Source organism: Carcharodon carcharias, chromosome 14 (genome assembly GCF_017639515.1).
Source record: "Carcharodon carcharias isolate sCarCar2 chromosome 14, sCarCar2.pri, whole genome shotgun sequence".
Lineage (NCBI taxonomy): Eukaryota > Metazoa > Chordata > Chondrichthyes > Lamniformes > Lamnidae > Carcharodon > Carcharodon carcharias.
This window is the reverse complement of record NC_054480.1, coordinates 111,290,441-111,307,153: the sequence shown is the minus strand read 5'-3', so window position 1 is coordinate 111,307,153 and position 16,713 is coordinate 111,290,441. Positions and strand designations below refer to the sequence as shown.

The following is a 16,713-nucleotide window of genomic DNA, read 5'->3' as shown; positions in this document are numbered from 1 at the left end:
GCATTGAAACCATATCCCAGCAATATATCAATGCTTTCCAGACAGCAGAGAGAAATGAGGAACAGAAAAGAAATATGGAAATTTTCAGTGGGATAATGTGCCCTCCCCTATGGCGAGTTTCGTGGTGGGGGACCCTGCCTACTTCCTGCCTCCACCCTGGCTAATTACGTGGCGGGAGGGATATGGATGGTGCCTATTGAGGCCCTTAAGTGGGCAATTAATGCCAACAGTGAGCAGCAAGGTTATCATGTGGGGAGGTGAGTTATCAGGGTTGGTGGGGGGTCGTTATCTTATGAAGAAAGGTTAGACAAGCTAGGCCTGTACCCATTGGAGTTTAGAAGATTGAGAGGTGATCTTGTTGAAACATATTAAATCCTGCGGGAACTTGACAGGTGGATGCCAAAAGAATGTTTCCCTTGTGGGAGAGACTAGAGCTAATGGACACGGTTTAAAAATAAGGGGTCTCCAATTTAAGATGGAGATGGGAAGAAATTTTTTCTCTCAGAGGGAGATGAATCTTTGGAACTCTCTTCCCCAGAGAGCGGTGGAGGCAGGGTCAATTAATATTTTTAATGCAGAGGTAGATAGATTCTTGACTAACAAGAGAGTCAGAGTTATTGGGGGTAGGTGGAATGTGGAGTTTAGGCCACAGTCAGATCAGCAATGATTTTATTGAATGGCAGAGCAGGCTCGAGGGGCCAAATGGTCTACTCCTCTTAATCCCTATGTTCTTATGGTTGACAATAAGCAAACCCTGGTGTGTTTTCTTGCGGGTTCCCAGGGAGGTTAGGCCCCTCATTCAAAGGTCACTCAGTGCCTGATCAAGGGACCCAGCATTGGGAAGAGGAGGGTCCCTACCGAGAGCTGAGAGCCATCCCCCTGCCCTTCCAACCGATCCACCTATTCCCCCTCCCTAGGACCCCCCCTTCCCACCATCACTCACCTGTGCCTGGGTCCCTCCTCAATCCGAGGCCTCGAATGGATGTAGCACCAGTAGCAGCTACCACCAACCTGGTGGTGTTACTAAGTACTGAAGAGCTGCCACCCTCTGATTAGCTAGCAACTCTTGGCGGGTGGGACTTTCGCATCTGGGGTCCTTGATCCTGGGGAAGACCCGCTGCTGGCCTGTCAAGTGCTTGGCTGGCACAAGATGCCATTGGCCTTCCTGAAAAGAGGCATCACTGGGTCTTGCCGGTGGCTGAGATCCCTGTCACCTCCCCAACATTCAGCCCCTTATAACTCAGTATTTAGAGGAACTTGAGTTCAATCCTTTAAAATTGGCCTTATTTTTAGTAGGAATCACCAAAACAATGGGAACTTGTACTAAATTGACCAGCAAGGCCAACTAAGTCTATGCATTGCATGTTGAATTCTGCAGGTGCAAAAGTAATTCTCATTCATATGTATCAGACTGGAATGGGAAGTCCCCTCTTCGGAATTTGGCTTTTTGAATGAACTATCATTCCCCTGCCAGCTTTCGCAGTGTGGTCTAACACGAATCCAGACTGTATGTCAATAGTAGCAAGCACACTGTTCAAACCACTGTGAAAGGCCCTATACTGAACAGCAGGTCCATATTAGAATTCACTGCTTTGTCTCTCTGCTGATTGAAGCTTGACATTCTTTTTCATGCCCTTTTTTCACTGTGAAACTTAGGCCGGAAGGGAAGAAATGGGAAGGCAAAATTGACTCAAATCGAAATTGGCTTGAAGCTGAATCTGCCTCGAGGAGGTTTTGGAGGGCACTCAGAAAGTGAAATGAGTTTGCACTGCTTCCAATTGAAAGGAAATTTTAGCTTTGAGAACGGGTTACATGAGGTCTGATAAGCATTTAATTAAAATGTGAAAAGTAGAAGATTTAACAAAGTTAGTTCCCTGGCAGACGCTGAAAAAATGCTTTAGTTCTAAGGAAATTTAACGTTTAACTTTGATCCACTGTGAAATGGTGTGCTTTATCCAGCCCATAACATATCAAAATTTTGAAAGAGTTGGAGCTTCTATGTATAAGAACAATTTATTAGGGTTGTCTTTTCACCTCCAAGATCAGAGTCTGAATCATTTTCTGATAGCACTAAGGTTAAAGGTCATTAATAAAGTAAACCCTAACAGTCTTAGGATAACTTTCAGTAGGCCAGATATAGTGGGCCTATAGGCCTGCCCAATACAGTCGGCATTTATTAATGGAGAGAAAAAATTACTACTGGTCACAATCCAATGCCTCCTGCTGAAAATGTTCGTGCTGGCTAAGGACTGAGCTTGGCTGTCCTGCCCCCACAGTTAGAGAGACTGCCAGCGTCCAATGGCTAAGCTCCAACCTGCAAAGTGGCACTTTGAATGAGTTGCCAAGTGCTTGTGGTGCCACAGTTCATAAAGACCTGATGCCCTCAAGAGAGTACGGGAGAAAATTGTGGCAGGTTGAAGGGAGAAGGACTACAGAAAGTTAACTATGTATCAGGTGCTTGCTGGCAGCTGTTGCTCAGTTGGTAGCATTCTTACCTCTGAGTCAGAATGTTGTGGATTCAAGTCCCACCCCATGAGAGTGCTGCACTATCAGAGGTGTCATCTCCAGATAAGTTGTTAAGCCGAGACCCTGAATGCCCTCTCAGGTGGACGGAAAAGATCTCTTGGCTTTATTTTGAAGAAGGGCAGGGAAACTTTCCTTGGTGTCCTCGGCAATATTTATCCATCAACCAACATCACTAAGGCTGATGATCTGGTTGTGCAGTTTGTGGGACCTTGCCCATGCATTCCCATTGGTTGCTGCAATTCCTACATTACAATGGTGACTACACTTCAAAGGTACTTAAGCTTTGGGACATCCTGAGGTTGGGAAAGGTGTTATAAAAATGCAAGTTTTTTTCTTTCCTTTCCTAATCTCCTCTTCAGTATCAGTACCCGAATGGAATCCTGATAATAGAATCCATAATTAAGAATGAGCCCTGTGGGACACATTACTAAATTGGTTGCCAGGGAACTATTTTATATTGGCACAAGATGGTATGTATGCTATCAACTGAAGCATAAAACAGTAATAGCATCAGGAAACATTGCTGCATCTTGAGCCTTGAATTGCTGGATTGGAGCTGTCAGCTTCTATATCGGCTCAGCATACACAGCCTGCTTGAGTACTGGCTGAGCAATTAGCCACAAATAATTTTCCAGCATCAGCCAATGTGTCAAGCTTGGAAAGCAGTAAGTGAATTAGTCAGGAATTTCTTAAAGCCTAAGACTTCTCAATCACCTAACCAACCAGAGGTAAAATATGCCTGTTCCCATTGTCTCAGCCAGAGCAGCACAGCATGGAGACAGGAGTGGAACTATCATTTTCAGAACCGAAAGTAAAGATTAATTCAAAGGCGTGAATAAATCAATATCATATAAGTGTCTAGGAACCTGGAAAGAATATATAATCATTGGTGTGTAATCATTGAAGTGTAATCATTGGCATGAAAGATCACAGAAACACACAGAACAAGAAACAATTACATGGTCCAGCAAACTCGCTGTTTCCACAGCTTGTACATCTACCCTATTATAGACTCCACCCCATCCATTTAATCTCCTTACTCAGACTCCATGCAGTCTATCTATGACTCTATGCCACCCATTTAATTTTCTCCCACAGTTGATCTACAAGCCAACTCTACCATGAACTCCACCCATTCCCATTTAATCTCCTGTGATATAGTTCTGCATAAATGCTCCCTGATCCTTAAAGCAACATTCTGTAATACCCCACTATCCTCACAGCTCCAGTACTCAATCTAAGCCTGATGGGCTTCATACATCACACACACAAACCTCAAAAGGAGCAGAAGCATTACACCCCAGTATTATTTGATCATCATGGTCTATGACTGTAAAAAACCATCAGTTCTACCCTAACCTGACATTTAACAGTTTACAGAGAAGTTAATTCTCTCAGGTGCTTTTCCTGGAAGTCTGTCTTAGCTCCCCATTGACTGTATACTGTTCAGTATGGAGCTTGTCATGACCATGTAAAAGGCATTTCCTCTGGGGGGGTGACGGTGTGTTTGTATGCATGTTTGTGTGTATGTTTGTGCGTGTGTGTTTTTCAACCCCCTTTTAATTTCTGAGTGATTCAATTAAAAAATAACCCAGCAGTCAAGCTTTATTCTTAAACAAGTAAAAGGTTAATTTATTAAAAAACTAGTAAAATGTTAATTTATTACAAAACTACTGCTGAAAGTTACTTAAGTAAAAGCAATTAAGTTATTCACTTAAATGCAGATAAAGGAAAAAAGATACAGAAGATGTGATTTCAAACCAATCTCTGTGAGATCTCGTTGCTAGCCTGTTGCTTGAAATTCTTCTTTCCAAGTGAAGGGGTTGAAACTTGAGGTTTGGTTTAGTAAGTGTGATGGCTTGCCAATTGCAGAGTCGGAGGTTTCCTTTCTAGGTGGACTCAACAGGTAGAGCAGATGCTGGCAAGAGTATAGGCTTCTTCCCTTACTGGAAACTGCAGGTACCAACTTGAAGATTGCCTTTTTTCTTCTCAGCTGACCAGGGCTAATTTTCTGGGTGCCTTAACCTGTAACTCCCAGTGGCAGAGAGAAAACACAACTCACATGCTCTTCACAGTTACTTCAGCTGAGACCTCTGGGATAGAACTGACTTCCTGAGGTCTTCTGGGTTAATGCACACTGCCCCCCAAAATGGCTTCTTACAGCCCCCTTGATACAGTTCAATACAAAAAAATGGCTGCTATGTTAATTTTCAATAAGTTATTGTTTCAAACTAGCAAGGGAATTAATTATGTTGAGGTCTTTTGAAGTTCGCATTCTGAAATCCACACTCAGTGCCATGCGCCGCCATATGAACACGCTCGACCTCTCCCTCCAGCAGCACCGCCGCACCCTTTTTCAAAGCTGCGCATGCCCCCAGTTTCATTTTATTCTTTGTCTCATCCAATGGCTCAACAAGAAACTTTTCCTCTTTCTCTCAAGTGCTAAGGAACTCAAGCTTCAACAACTCATCGACACCAACACCCATCTAGGACCCTCCACTCCTGCCTGTCCCTCAGTCCCCACCCCATCTTCCAATCCCAGCCATGGCCGTGTATTCACTATACCCCCCTGACCTGCCCCTCTCTGATGCTGAACGTTCAGTGCTCAGCAAAAGATTTAGTTTCATACCCTTACGCCCTCATCTCAATGAATTTTGGGTTCGGCAGGATGCTGAACTCTTCTTCCGCCGCCTTCGTCTCCGTGCTCACTTCTTTGGGCAGGAGTCCTCTCCCCGTTCAACGGATCCTTTTATCCACCTCCAATATTCTCCCTCCACCTGGACCCCTCCCTCTGGATTCTTACCTTCTCTTGATCTTTTCATTGAGAACTGTCGGCGTGACATTAGTCGTCTCAATTTCTCTGCTCCTCTCACCCATTCTAAACTGTCTCTCTCTGAACTTACTGCACTCCGTTCTCTCAGGTCCAACCCTAACATTGTCATCAAACCCGCTAACAAGGGTGGTGCTGTTGTTGTCTGGTGCACTGACCTCTACCTCGCGGAAGCTGAGCGTCAACTCGCAGACACTTCCTCCTACCTCTCCCTGGACCATGACCCCACCACTGAACATCAAGCCATTGTTTCCAGGACTGTCACTGACCTCATCTCCTCTGGAGATCTTCCTTCCACAGCTTCCAACCTGATAGTCGCCCATCCTCGGACAGCCCGCTTCTACCTCCTACCCAAAATCCACAAACAGAACTGTCCCGGTAGACCGATCGTGTCAACCTGTTCCTGCCCCACGGAACTCATTTCTCGTTATCTTGACTACCTTCTCTCCCCCCTTGTCCAGTCCCTTTCCACCTACATCCGTGATTCCTCTGACACCTTACGCCACATCAACAATTTCTAGTTCCCTGGCCCCAACCGCCTCCTCTTCACCGTGGATGTCCAATCCCTCTACACCTCCATCCCCCATCGGGATGGTCTGAGGGCTCTCAGCTTGTTCCTCTAACAGAGGCCTGAATAATCCCCATCCACCACTTTTCTCCTCCGTCTGGCTTAACTTGTTCTCACACTGAACAATTTCTCCTTTAACTCCTCTCACTTCCTCCAAATAAAAGGTGTGGCTATGGGTACCCGCATGGGCCCCAGCTATGCCTGTCTCTTTATGGGGTATGTGGAACATTCTTTGTTCCAGTCCTACTCTGGCCCCCTCCCACAACTCTTTCTCCAGTACGTCGATGATTACTTCGGTGCTGCTTCATGCTCTCGTCGGAACCTGAAAAAATTTATTAATTTTGCTTCCAGTCTCCACCCCTCCATCATTTTCACATGGTCCATCTCCGACACTTCCCTTCCCTTCCTTGACCTCTCTGTCTCAATTTCTGATGATAGATTGTCCACCAATAGCCATTACAAGCCTACCAACTCCCACAGCTACCTCAACTACAGCTCCTCACACCTCGCTTCCTATAAAGACTCCATCCCATTCTCTCAGTTCCTTCGCCTCCGTCGCATCTGTTCTGATGATGCTACCTTCAAAAACAATTCCTCTGACACGTCCTCCTTCTTCCTTAACCGAGGTTTTCCACCCACGGTAGTTGATAGGGCCCTCAACCGTGTCCAGCCCATCTCCTGCGCATCCGCCCTCACGCCTTCTCCTCCCTCCCAGAAACATGATAGGGTCCCCTTGTCCTCACTTATCACCCCACCAGCCTCCGCATTCAAAGGATCATCCTCCTCCATTTCCACCAACTCCAGCATGATGCCACCACCAAACACATCTTCCCTTCACCCCTACTGGTGGCATTCCGTAGGGATCGTTCCTTCCGTGACACCCTGGTCCATCCTCCATCATCCCCTACTCCTCAACCCCCACCTACGACACCTCCCCATGCCAACCCAAAATATACAACACCTGCCCCTTCACTTCCGCTCTCCTCACCATCCAAGGGCCCAAACATTCCTTTCAAGTGAAGCAGCATTTCACTTGCATTTCCTCCAACTTAGTCTACTGCATTCGTTGCTCCCAATGCGGCTTCCCTTACATTGGAGAGACCAAACGCAGACTGGGTGACCACTTTGCATAACACCTTCAGTCTGTCTGCAAGCATGACCCAGACCTCCCTGTCGCTTGCCATTTTAACACTCCAACCTGCTCTCTTGCCCATATTTCTGTCCTTGACTTGCTGCATTGTTCCAAGGAAGCTCAACACAAACTGGAGGAACAGCACCTCATCTTCTGACTAGGCACTTTACAGCCTTCCGGACTGAATATTGAATTCAACAACTTTAGATCTTGAACTCCTTCCTCCATCCCCACCCCCTTTCCGTTTGTTCCCCCTCCATTTTGTTTTTTCCAATAATTTATATAGATTTTTCTTTTCCCACCTATTTCCTTTATTTTTAAATGTATTCCACCCATGGTTTATTTCACCCCACCCCCACTAGAGCTACCTTGCTTTTCCTGCTCTCCAATCTTAATTAGCACATTCTTTTAGATAATATCACCACCTTCAACACCTCTTTGTTCTTTTGTCTGTGACATCTTTTGGTTATCTCCTCCTATCACTGCTTGCTTGTCTCAACAACCACCACCCCTCCCCCCCCCCCGGCTCCCCATTCTCGCACCCCCTCTCCCCCTTAAACCAGCTTATATTTCATCCCTTTCCTATTTCTACTTAGTTCTGTTGAAGAGTCATTAGGACTCGAGATGGCAACTTTGCTCTTCTCCACCGATGCTGCCAGACCTGCTGAGTTTTTCCAGGTATTTCTGTTTTTGTTTTGGATTTCCAGCATCCGCAGTTTTTTGTTTTTATCTTTTTAAGTTCCTTCTTGTCTCCTGTTGCCTTAGAAGCCAAAGGGTTTTCACACTTTTTGGAAGATTCAATGGACATCCCTTGTACGAGTCTTTGCATTTTATTGACTCTTCATAGTCAGCTCTAGAGATAAGAATCTGACAAGGTTTGAACAAACACAGAAAAGTGCAAGGTTGTCTATCCATAATTCCATTTTGAAAAAAGCTTTTAGACTCTTTGAAAACAGAAATGTACCTTTAAAATAGTTGTCCTTATAATCTGTAACATCATAATTACACATTCCTGACAAATGAATCATACAAGCCATAAAGTCCTAGGATCTGTGCTGAATTAACTCATCTCAACTTCCACATTTACGATTGTTCTCAGCATCTCTTGGGCTAGAGAGTAAAAATCAGCAGATCTTTCCATTGCCCCAGGACCTCATGGTGGAAATTCATGTTTGGATGCAGGGTGAGGTCAGGTTTAACGTTGGCTGCAAAGCCTCCTACAATCAAATACCAACACTTCCACATAAAGAACGGTACTTGAGTGAAACATGCTCCAGCAAAAGTCAGCATCTTCAGGAGAGGAGAAAAAAACCCGAGAAAACAGATTTTGTCTAACAGAGAAGACAGAAAGATTACCACAGTGACCGACCCTCAAAATGCACTTCATTAGCTACAAAGTGCTTTGGGGTGTCTGGAGGTTGTGCAGGGTGCTATATAAATGCAAGTTTTTTTCTGACTATACAATTAATGCATTTTTCAAATGTTGTTTCTAAAGGAACTGCATTGGCACTCGTGACCCGTATTGTGGCTGGGTTGGAGATGGAGCGTGTGCATATTTGGAACCAGGAACCAGGTAGAATTAAGTTATCTGCCATGGCCTAAGCTCTATTTCAAAATGGGAGGGTATCACTGTTGGAAGCTACATGTCCCGAATTATTCAATCAGGCCTGTTATAATATTTCTTGATCTCTTTGCCCCAATGTATTGTACGTTAATATGTTACTGGAGACAGAAGACTTACAAATCTGCCCAGAATGCACAACCTGTCTTTATCTTAAGTAGGGTTTCCACCCTTCCAATTCTGGCTCAGAAAATCAAGCTTTTGAGTGGCTTATTTGGAAACTTCTAAACTAAAAACTGGGTATCAGAAGTCTGACTTTCAAACTGGAAGACAGTTATTTTTCCATTTGCTTTATGGTATGATTATGTATTAAAGTTATAAATGTTTGCAATTAATTTTTAATCAGCAGGCGCTCACTAAATTTTAAGCCACAATTTCACCTCACCCACCACATCCCCAGTTCCATTTAAATTGTAATTATTTAAATATTTATACTTGCTCCTGACTATAACTGCTGCTTAGCACCTGAAAATCTGTTTCTTACCAGTGGTATTATCTCCCAGGAGCACAGTGCTTGTAAATTCTATCATTGACTGTGACGAAAGCACATAGATGAAGCTGAAATGATGAGAATTTTTTTTTTCTCCGAGGGTCGTGAGCTTGTGGAACTCCCTTCCCCAGAGAACTGCACAGGCAGGCTCATTAAATAATTTTAATGCAGAGGTAGATAGCCTCTTGACTAACAAGGGAGTAGCCCGTATACCGGGCGCAGGCTGGAAATTGGCATTTAGGCCACAATCAGATCAGCCATGATCTTATTCAATGGTGGGGCAGTCTCAAGGAGCCAAATGGCCACTCCTGCTCCTAATTTGTATGTTCATACAACAGCGCTGCAAACAAGAGTTCCTCCAAATCTCAAAAGAAAGGTTTAAATGCTAGAGTCAGGATGGTTCTGTTTAAGCTTAACATTTCTCAAAAAAGGAACAAATCTGCTGCCAACTCACTCCTAAATTGCATAAAATAAATACATAATTGTTATCCGGGAGTCTTGAGAACCTGCGGGTACAGGGTGCAAACTTAGCTGGTAGCTGGTAATCAATTCTAGCCTGACATTATAAAGGGCTGAACCACAAATAAGCTACTCATTGGGTATCTTACTCTCACTGATATCATGGGTCACTTTCTTTCTGCCGGAAGTTATAAAAAATGGCAATGTTACTCCATGAGTGGGATAACTTCACTCACGGACACAGAGCATAATTCATACTGTTGTGCAAATGCTTAACAGCTCCATGTGAAAATCATTTCTCCGCTATTATAACAAAAACTGTTTAAAATAGGTGGAGAGAGAAATATGCCAGTGTTTCAGATTAATGGCCTTTCATCAGAACTGGGAAAAATTAGAGATGTAATAGGTTTTAAACCAGGGTGAAAGGCAGGAGAGATTAAATGACAAAAGGGTTTGTGGTGAAAGGCTAAAGGCAGTGGTAATGTGATAAGTAAAGAAACAAAAGATATGTCTGGAAGAGGTGTGAATGGCAGGATCATGAAATAGCTGCAGTCCAAAAGCAAATAAAAAGAGAAAAAACAAAACCAGCAAAGAAAACAGAAACTTCTGCTCACAATCAATATTCCCTGTAAGCTGCACAGGCACACACAGGCTGTGAACCAGTCTGCTCCTTTAAGCTACTATGCATGTCTGGCCAGGCAAAACATCTGAAGGGCCCAGGCACTGAAATAAATCACCCGTGTGCTCCAAAAAGTAATTAAAGGGAGCGTTGCTCATGATGCAGTCTACACTGGGGAAACCAAACAAAGTTTAGGTGACCACTTTGCGATACACGTCCATTCAGTTTTTCAGTCAGTCCTTGGGGATTCCCAGCCTTGTTACCAGCACCCCAATTTTCATTGGTGTGGGAGAAAGGTGCTGGCACTCTACATTCCCGGTTTGGCCGACTCCATTGCAGGGTAGGCATCTCCGAACCCCCTGTAATTTTCATGGAGTCAGGGAAGCTTCTCAAGGACTTGTGGCTCACGGTCCCTCAGAGAAGTCGTGAACCATAGCCTGAATTTGGGAACATTTTGAAAGATAATTTCAAATGGTGTTACCCATGCCCCCCCCCCCCCCCCCCCCCCCCCCCCCACCCACCCGCCGGCAATGCCCATTCATGCCCCCACCCACCCCATGGCTTCTTAGAGACTCTTGCCAACTTCATGTCCACTCATACACCCTATCCACCCCAATGGTCCCTTATAGCCCCCTTCTCAACCTAATATCCACACATGCCACCCCCAATCCCCCAACCATCCCAATGGCCCCTTTTCCAACTCATGGCACGTCTGTGATCTTTCATCCAGTGCACATGCCTGTACAAATCCAATGGCATATGTGGAACTATTTAAAAACAAATACTCCTTCACAATATCCTTTAAAAGATCCGCTGTTAGTGCAACCACATAAAAGTGTCAATCAACCAGACCTTTTAAAATATCAGTAACAGAAACTAAAGGCACTTGACACTTCTTTGTCTTGTGTAAACATTGAGCCATTGGCAAAATGGATCTAAGGATAAAAGCTGGTAAAGCTGTAAATCAAGCAATATTTTCCCTTCTTTGCACCTGTGTCAACAAGGTGAAAGTTTTTATGAAACCCTGGGCTCTCTGCCAAGTTTCTGTTATTGATACTTTAAAGGGCAAGTTGATTGACTCTTTTATAGGGTTGTAGTGAAAATAGCTTTTTTTGTTACTAGAGGGTTCATTGGACCTATTCAGAGAATGTGCTGGGTGAATGAACATGGAATTTTCATGGGGGTGGGTGCGGGGCATGAGTGGGCATGGAGAGTATGAGGGTGTGTGAAGGCTGAGGGCTAGAGGCCCTAACATTTTATAAAACAAGTAGAACAAAGTCCCAGAGAAGTGAGGAAGACCTTTGAAACAGCCCACCTTGGCACTCAGCAGGCCTCAGAGCCACCTTTGATCTGTGTCCAGGGGCAGTGGGCCCAACTTCATCCCACACCCAAACCCCCCAAAAGAAAATCCTGCCATTTGTGGCACTTTGCCTGAGGTTGGCATGGCATGGCAAGCCAGGTAGTTTCCCAACTACCGCTACGCAACTCAGCAGGGAAAGTCTGGCCCCATGCCTTTATTTGGAAAGAGGATTCCCCACTCCACTTTCTTCCCTTTCCTCCTCCTATCCTCCAGCTACCTCAGTCAAATGGACACTCTTCCTGAGTGAGCCTTAACAGTGACAATGACATTTAATCAGGACAGGATCAGGCTGCCTGTGATGCCTCTTCCACTACTGACAAAGCTGCCAACCATTCACTCTCAGGCTCATACTAGAAAAATTTTGAGGTACCATAAGATGTTCAGGGAGCTGAGTCAAGTTCAGGAGGAAGCAGCACATGATGCACCTTTTTAAAACTTACCATCATTTGGATTATTGCAATCTTTCATATTGTTTCCTTTCATGTTTTCAATTTAAAAAATGCCAGTAGAGAAATCATTGGTTTACTGTTACACAAATTGTGTATAAACTGTTAAATGTTCTTCTTGGTTGTCCCTGCAGTATTCCATTTGAACAAGATGTCGAACATGGAAATACAACACACCTGGGTGACTGTGAAGGTGAGTTTGTGCTGCACATTGACGCACCTTTAAAATGAATCACATTACCCCTGCTGTCACCGTGGGACAACAGAGTACCCAATGTATTATTGAGCCATATAGATCATGAACATCTAGATGCAGTCTCTCGAGCCTGAGGTGCATTAGATAATAAGTTGGGGAACCATAAGCACTGCTAAAAATGACTCAAATGCCTTATGGTAGGAAACCCAATTGTCAGCAAGGGTTCCCTCACCTCAACCACTAGAAAATACCACCCAGCCATTTCACTGGATGTCCAAGGTGAGGACTACTGATGCACCCATAAAAGTGGAAACACTTGCCACAGCTACAATACCCCATCTCAAAGGCTTTTTGGGTTCTCTTGCCTGGGGCTTGGTTAGCTGGGGAGCTTTGCTGCCCTTATATTGGCAGGATAGATCTTTGGAGTTCAGCACCTGGGTGTCTGACATAGGGAAGCGTTCCATTCACCAATTAAGCCATTCTTCATTTTGACAAATACAAATTTCACCCAAATAAAAAAAATCTGATGCTTTAGATAAGCTTTTATTACACGAGAAAATACACAGGAAACTTATTTTTTCATGAATTTCAGATAAATGAATCCAATGTTAATAAAACAACCTTTTTGATCATTGGAATTGAATGTTCCCATGGAAGCAGACTAATTTTTTTATAAACTTCATGCAATGTAAGTGAGACATGACAGATGTGTGTAATACTAACTTATATCAACCCAGGGGACTAAGTCTAAGGAGAAATTTAATGAATATTTATGTACTTTTATGGATTTCTGCAAAGTACAATTCAAAAAGCAATTAATTTAGAAGTTTCTTATATATAGAAAATAATATTTTAAATAGTGAATAAAAATTATTCATTTTTTTTTGTTCAGTGTCTGTCATCCTATTCTTTCACTGCTGATAAATATTGGGACTTGATTTTGATCCTTGCTTTCAATTTATTTAAATAGCTTTTCTTTAAAAATACCATGTCCAACTACTATATACAAAACAGGAAATGCTGGAACACGTCATTCAACACGTCAGGCAGTAGCTATGCAGAGAGAAACAGAAATAGCGCTTCAGGTCAATAACATTTTATTAGGACCTGGGGCCAGATTTTTGTGGAGTCTTCCTGGCTCCACAGGCCTTTAAAAATGGTGGACCCCTGGATGCTCGCATTTCTGATGGATGCAATTTTTGTCAGCAGGAGAAAAGGGGGCGGGGCATGATGCACACAGAGGGAAACCCAAACTCAGCAGGGCTATATGAACTTAGTGCTGAGTTCAAACAGACCCTATTTTGGCTGTTGCAATGTCCTTAGCCTGCAGTGTGGGAATCAAGAATTAATGGAGTACATGTTAATGCTCTTGAAGGGTGGATAAGGTCCATATAACAGTCATGACCTGAAGTTTTTTTCAAATGCCCCGCTCTAAAGAAGCAGGCTACAGCTGTCAGTAGGAGTTTTTTTTAAATCCTCTGCTGAACTGCTTTCATTGACAGCTGTAGGTTAGAAATAAAAGTAGCATCCGGTCATGTAGTTTCAACGGAGCACTCTGTTGACATTTCCCCGAGGGCCTTTATTATTTTATTATGAATGCTTGTATGAGTTTCAAAAGCTACCATTATCTCAGCAGGGGCTTCTGAGTTCACAGTTTGACCAACAGCTTAAAGAGCTATTAAAGTAATAGCTGTCTTTGATGTGGGGTCTGAATAGAAGTTTGTATGTTGTTATAAGAGATTAGTGAGAAGATTTAAAAGGTTTGAATGGATTTATGAATGAGAGTTATGTTTCACTATCAAATGTGTGGGAGCTGTGTTGGATTATTAGAAGTTTATTTTTTCATCTTCACATGGCTTCTGATGTCCACCTATGGTGGATGCTGGGTGAGTGGCTATGGAGGTGGATGATGGGCCATGGTTGGGGGGGCGGGGGGATGGTATTGGGTGGGGCAATGAATTATGTTGTGAGCACAGCCATGGTTAATTTTTGCACAAACCAAATCCCAGAGGGAAACGTGGCCTATGGCCTATACCCTTTTTTATATTCTGAAAATGAGAAAAATGTACTGATCTCAGCAGGAACAAGTCCAGTAACACTTTTGGGATTTAAAAATTAAAAGTGAAAGTTTTATTAACAAGAATAAAAGAAAACTTAAGCGCACAGGATTACAGCTGCACGGTTAAAAGTTATTCTTACAAAACATTCCCGAAAACATTCCCTACTTGGCCAGACCCAAAAGTAAACACCTTCCAGGCAACACTCCCTTATAGATGTTTAACTATAAAAATCCAATAATATTACCCAATGCAAACTGCTGTAGCTTTAATAAAGGCATGCCACATGACCTCTAACTCTCTTCCACTCTGCTTGGAAATCCAAGACTTCAGAACAAGACTGCTTGTTGCAGCCCAAGACTTCTCTGGCTTGACTGGATGGCTGATTCAAACTGCCTCTTCTCCCAGCCTAGAGCCACAGCGAACAACTCCTAGCTCAGCTCCCAGCTCCAGTTCCATCTCACAGCTTCCAAAAGCCAACCACGAAGCTCTCCACAGTAACTCTAAAATGCCTTTTTTTCCCCTTTCATCTCAGGTTCCATTATTCTCACCCTTCTTTGAAACTTAAATCCTTCCAAATATGAAATCTTCCATGTTTCTATCATGTCTTTGCTTATGGGTCAATAAAATGTAATATACCCACTCCTATTTACCTATGGAACTCCTGCAAAATGCAAACATATTTCTTGCTACCTCTGACTTCCCTTTGATATTCAAACAAACTCTGAACTTATCTAAAAATGCAAATGTTAGCTCCAACTTATTCACTTGTACCTCAAACCTATTGCCTCTATTCTTTCATGTTTTAACACCAACCCCACCCCCCCCCCCACCCCCATTGGGCAACCTGTCTCCTAGTAACCTCTGCCCAGATATACTAAATCATTTACACACATATACACAGGCACATAGATTTCTTTACAGTACAACACAATATTCCACAAAAATATTAAAAGAATAACCTCCATTTCTCACAGTTGGCATTGAGTTAGCATGGGGTATGAGGGGCTGAGGGGGTGTGAAGAGTGAGGGCTAGAGGACCTAAAAACTCCTAAAACAACTGGGATGGTGGCATTGAGGTGATCTAATTGAATGGTGCAACAGATTCAAGGGGCTGAATGGCCTAATGCAGTTCCAATTATCCCACTACAATATGATTCAATGCAGTCAGAAGGCAAAAAAATTGAAAGGGAAATAAACTTGTTCCATTGCTCAATAATTCATGCACCTGCTACTTTACTTGATGTAGAGTAATTAAAAGAAATGAACTATACCCAGGGGAAAGAGCTAATTAAACTTCTGTTAATGAAAGTTAGGCTTAAACAGTTGTTAGCTTAAAAAATGAAATCAATATAGCTCTAGAAATTTCAATGACAAAAAAGGATCTAAATTCTTGCCTGTTTAACGGAAGGACTGAAGAACTTCAATGTAAGTAACTCCTGTTAAATAATATTCACCTCACAGGACAATGCAATAAACCATTAATTAATTTTACATAATACAGGTTACAGATAGACTTATAAGATTAGAAGCAAAAGCAATGGCCTTTTTTTATTCGTTCATGGGATGTAGCATCACCTTCTTGAACCGCTACAGTCTATGTGGTGTAGGTACACCCAGAGTGCTGCTGGGGAGGGAGTTCCAGGAATTTGACCTAGTAACAGTGAAGGAACGATGATATAATTTGAAGTCAGGGTGGTGAATGGATTGGAGGTGAACTTCAAAGGTGGTGATGTACCCACCTGTCTGCTACCCTTGTCCTTCTAGATGGTAGTGGCTGTGGGTTTGGAAGGTGCTGTCTAAGGAGGTAAATGTAACATGTAAAACAATGGCTCCTTGTCCTTCCCAACCTGTCTGCAGCCTTTGACATGGTGACCACACCATCCTCCTCTGATGCCACTTCACCCAACATCTAGCTGTGTAGGACTGCCATCAGCTAGTTCCATTCTTATCTATCTAATTGTAGCAAGTGAAGCAACTGCAAGGGTTTCTTCGTCCTCCCACATCATTACGTCTAGTATTCCCGATGGATCTATCCCTGACCCCCTCCTATTTCTTACATACAACCTGCCTCTCATGACACCATCTGAAAGGACTGTGTCAGTTTTGACATGCCCACTGACAACACCCAGTTCTACCTCACCACCATCTCCCTTGACTCCTCCACTTTTTCTAAATTGTCAGACTGCTTAGCCGACATCCAATCCTGGATGAGTAGAAATTTCCTCCAACAAAACATTAGGAAGATTGAAGCTATCGTCATTGCCACAGATTCCATTTCATAGCCAAAAGCTTCTTCTCTCTTCGTGGAAACTGAGACTGAACCAAGCTTTTAGCAACCTTGGTGCTTTATTTGATTCTGAGATGAGCTTTCAGGCATAGGTCCAAACCATCACAAAGAACACCTAT

The 16,713-nt window shown here is 43.3% G+C and overlaps 1 protein-coding gene across 4 annotated transcripts in view; it reads left to right on the top strand.

Annotated features, from left to right (window-relative positions):
• Positions 1-16,713, top strand: part of sema6bb (sema domain, transmembrane domain (TM), and cytoplasmic domain, (semaphorin) 6Bb) — a 590,981-nt gene that overhangs the window by 564,969 nt on the left and 9,299 nt on the right. For all 4 annotated transcript variants that reach the window (XM_041204971.1, XM_041204968.1, XM_041204969.1 and 1 more), the window contains 2 exons: positions 8,552-8,629; positions 12,186-12,244. In XM_041204971.1, the coding sequence (XP_041060905.1) occupies positions 8,552-8,629; positions 12,186-12,244 (137 nt within the window). The remainder of the gene's footprint in view (positions 1-8,551; positions 8,630-12,185; positions 12,245-16,713) is intronic.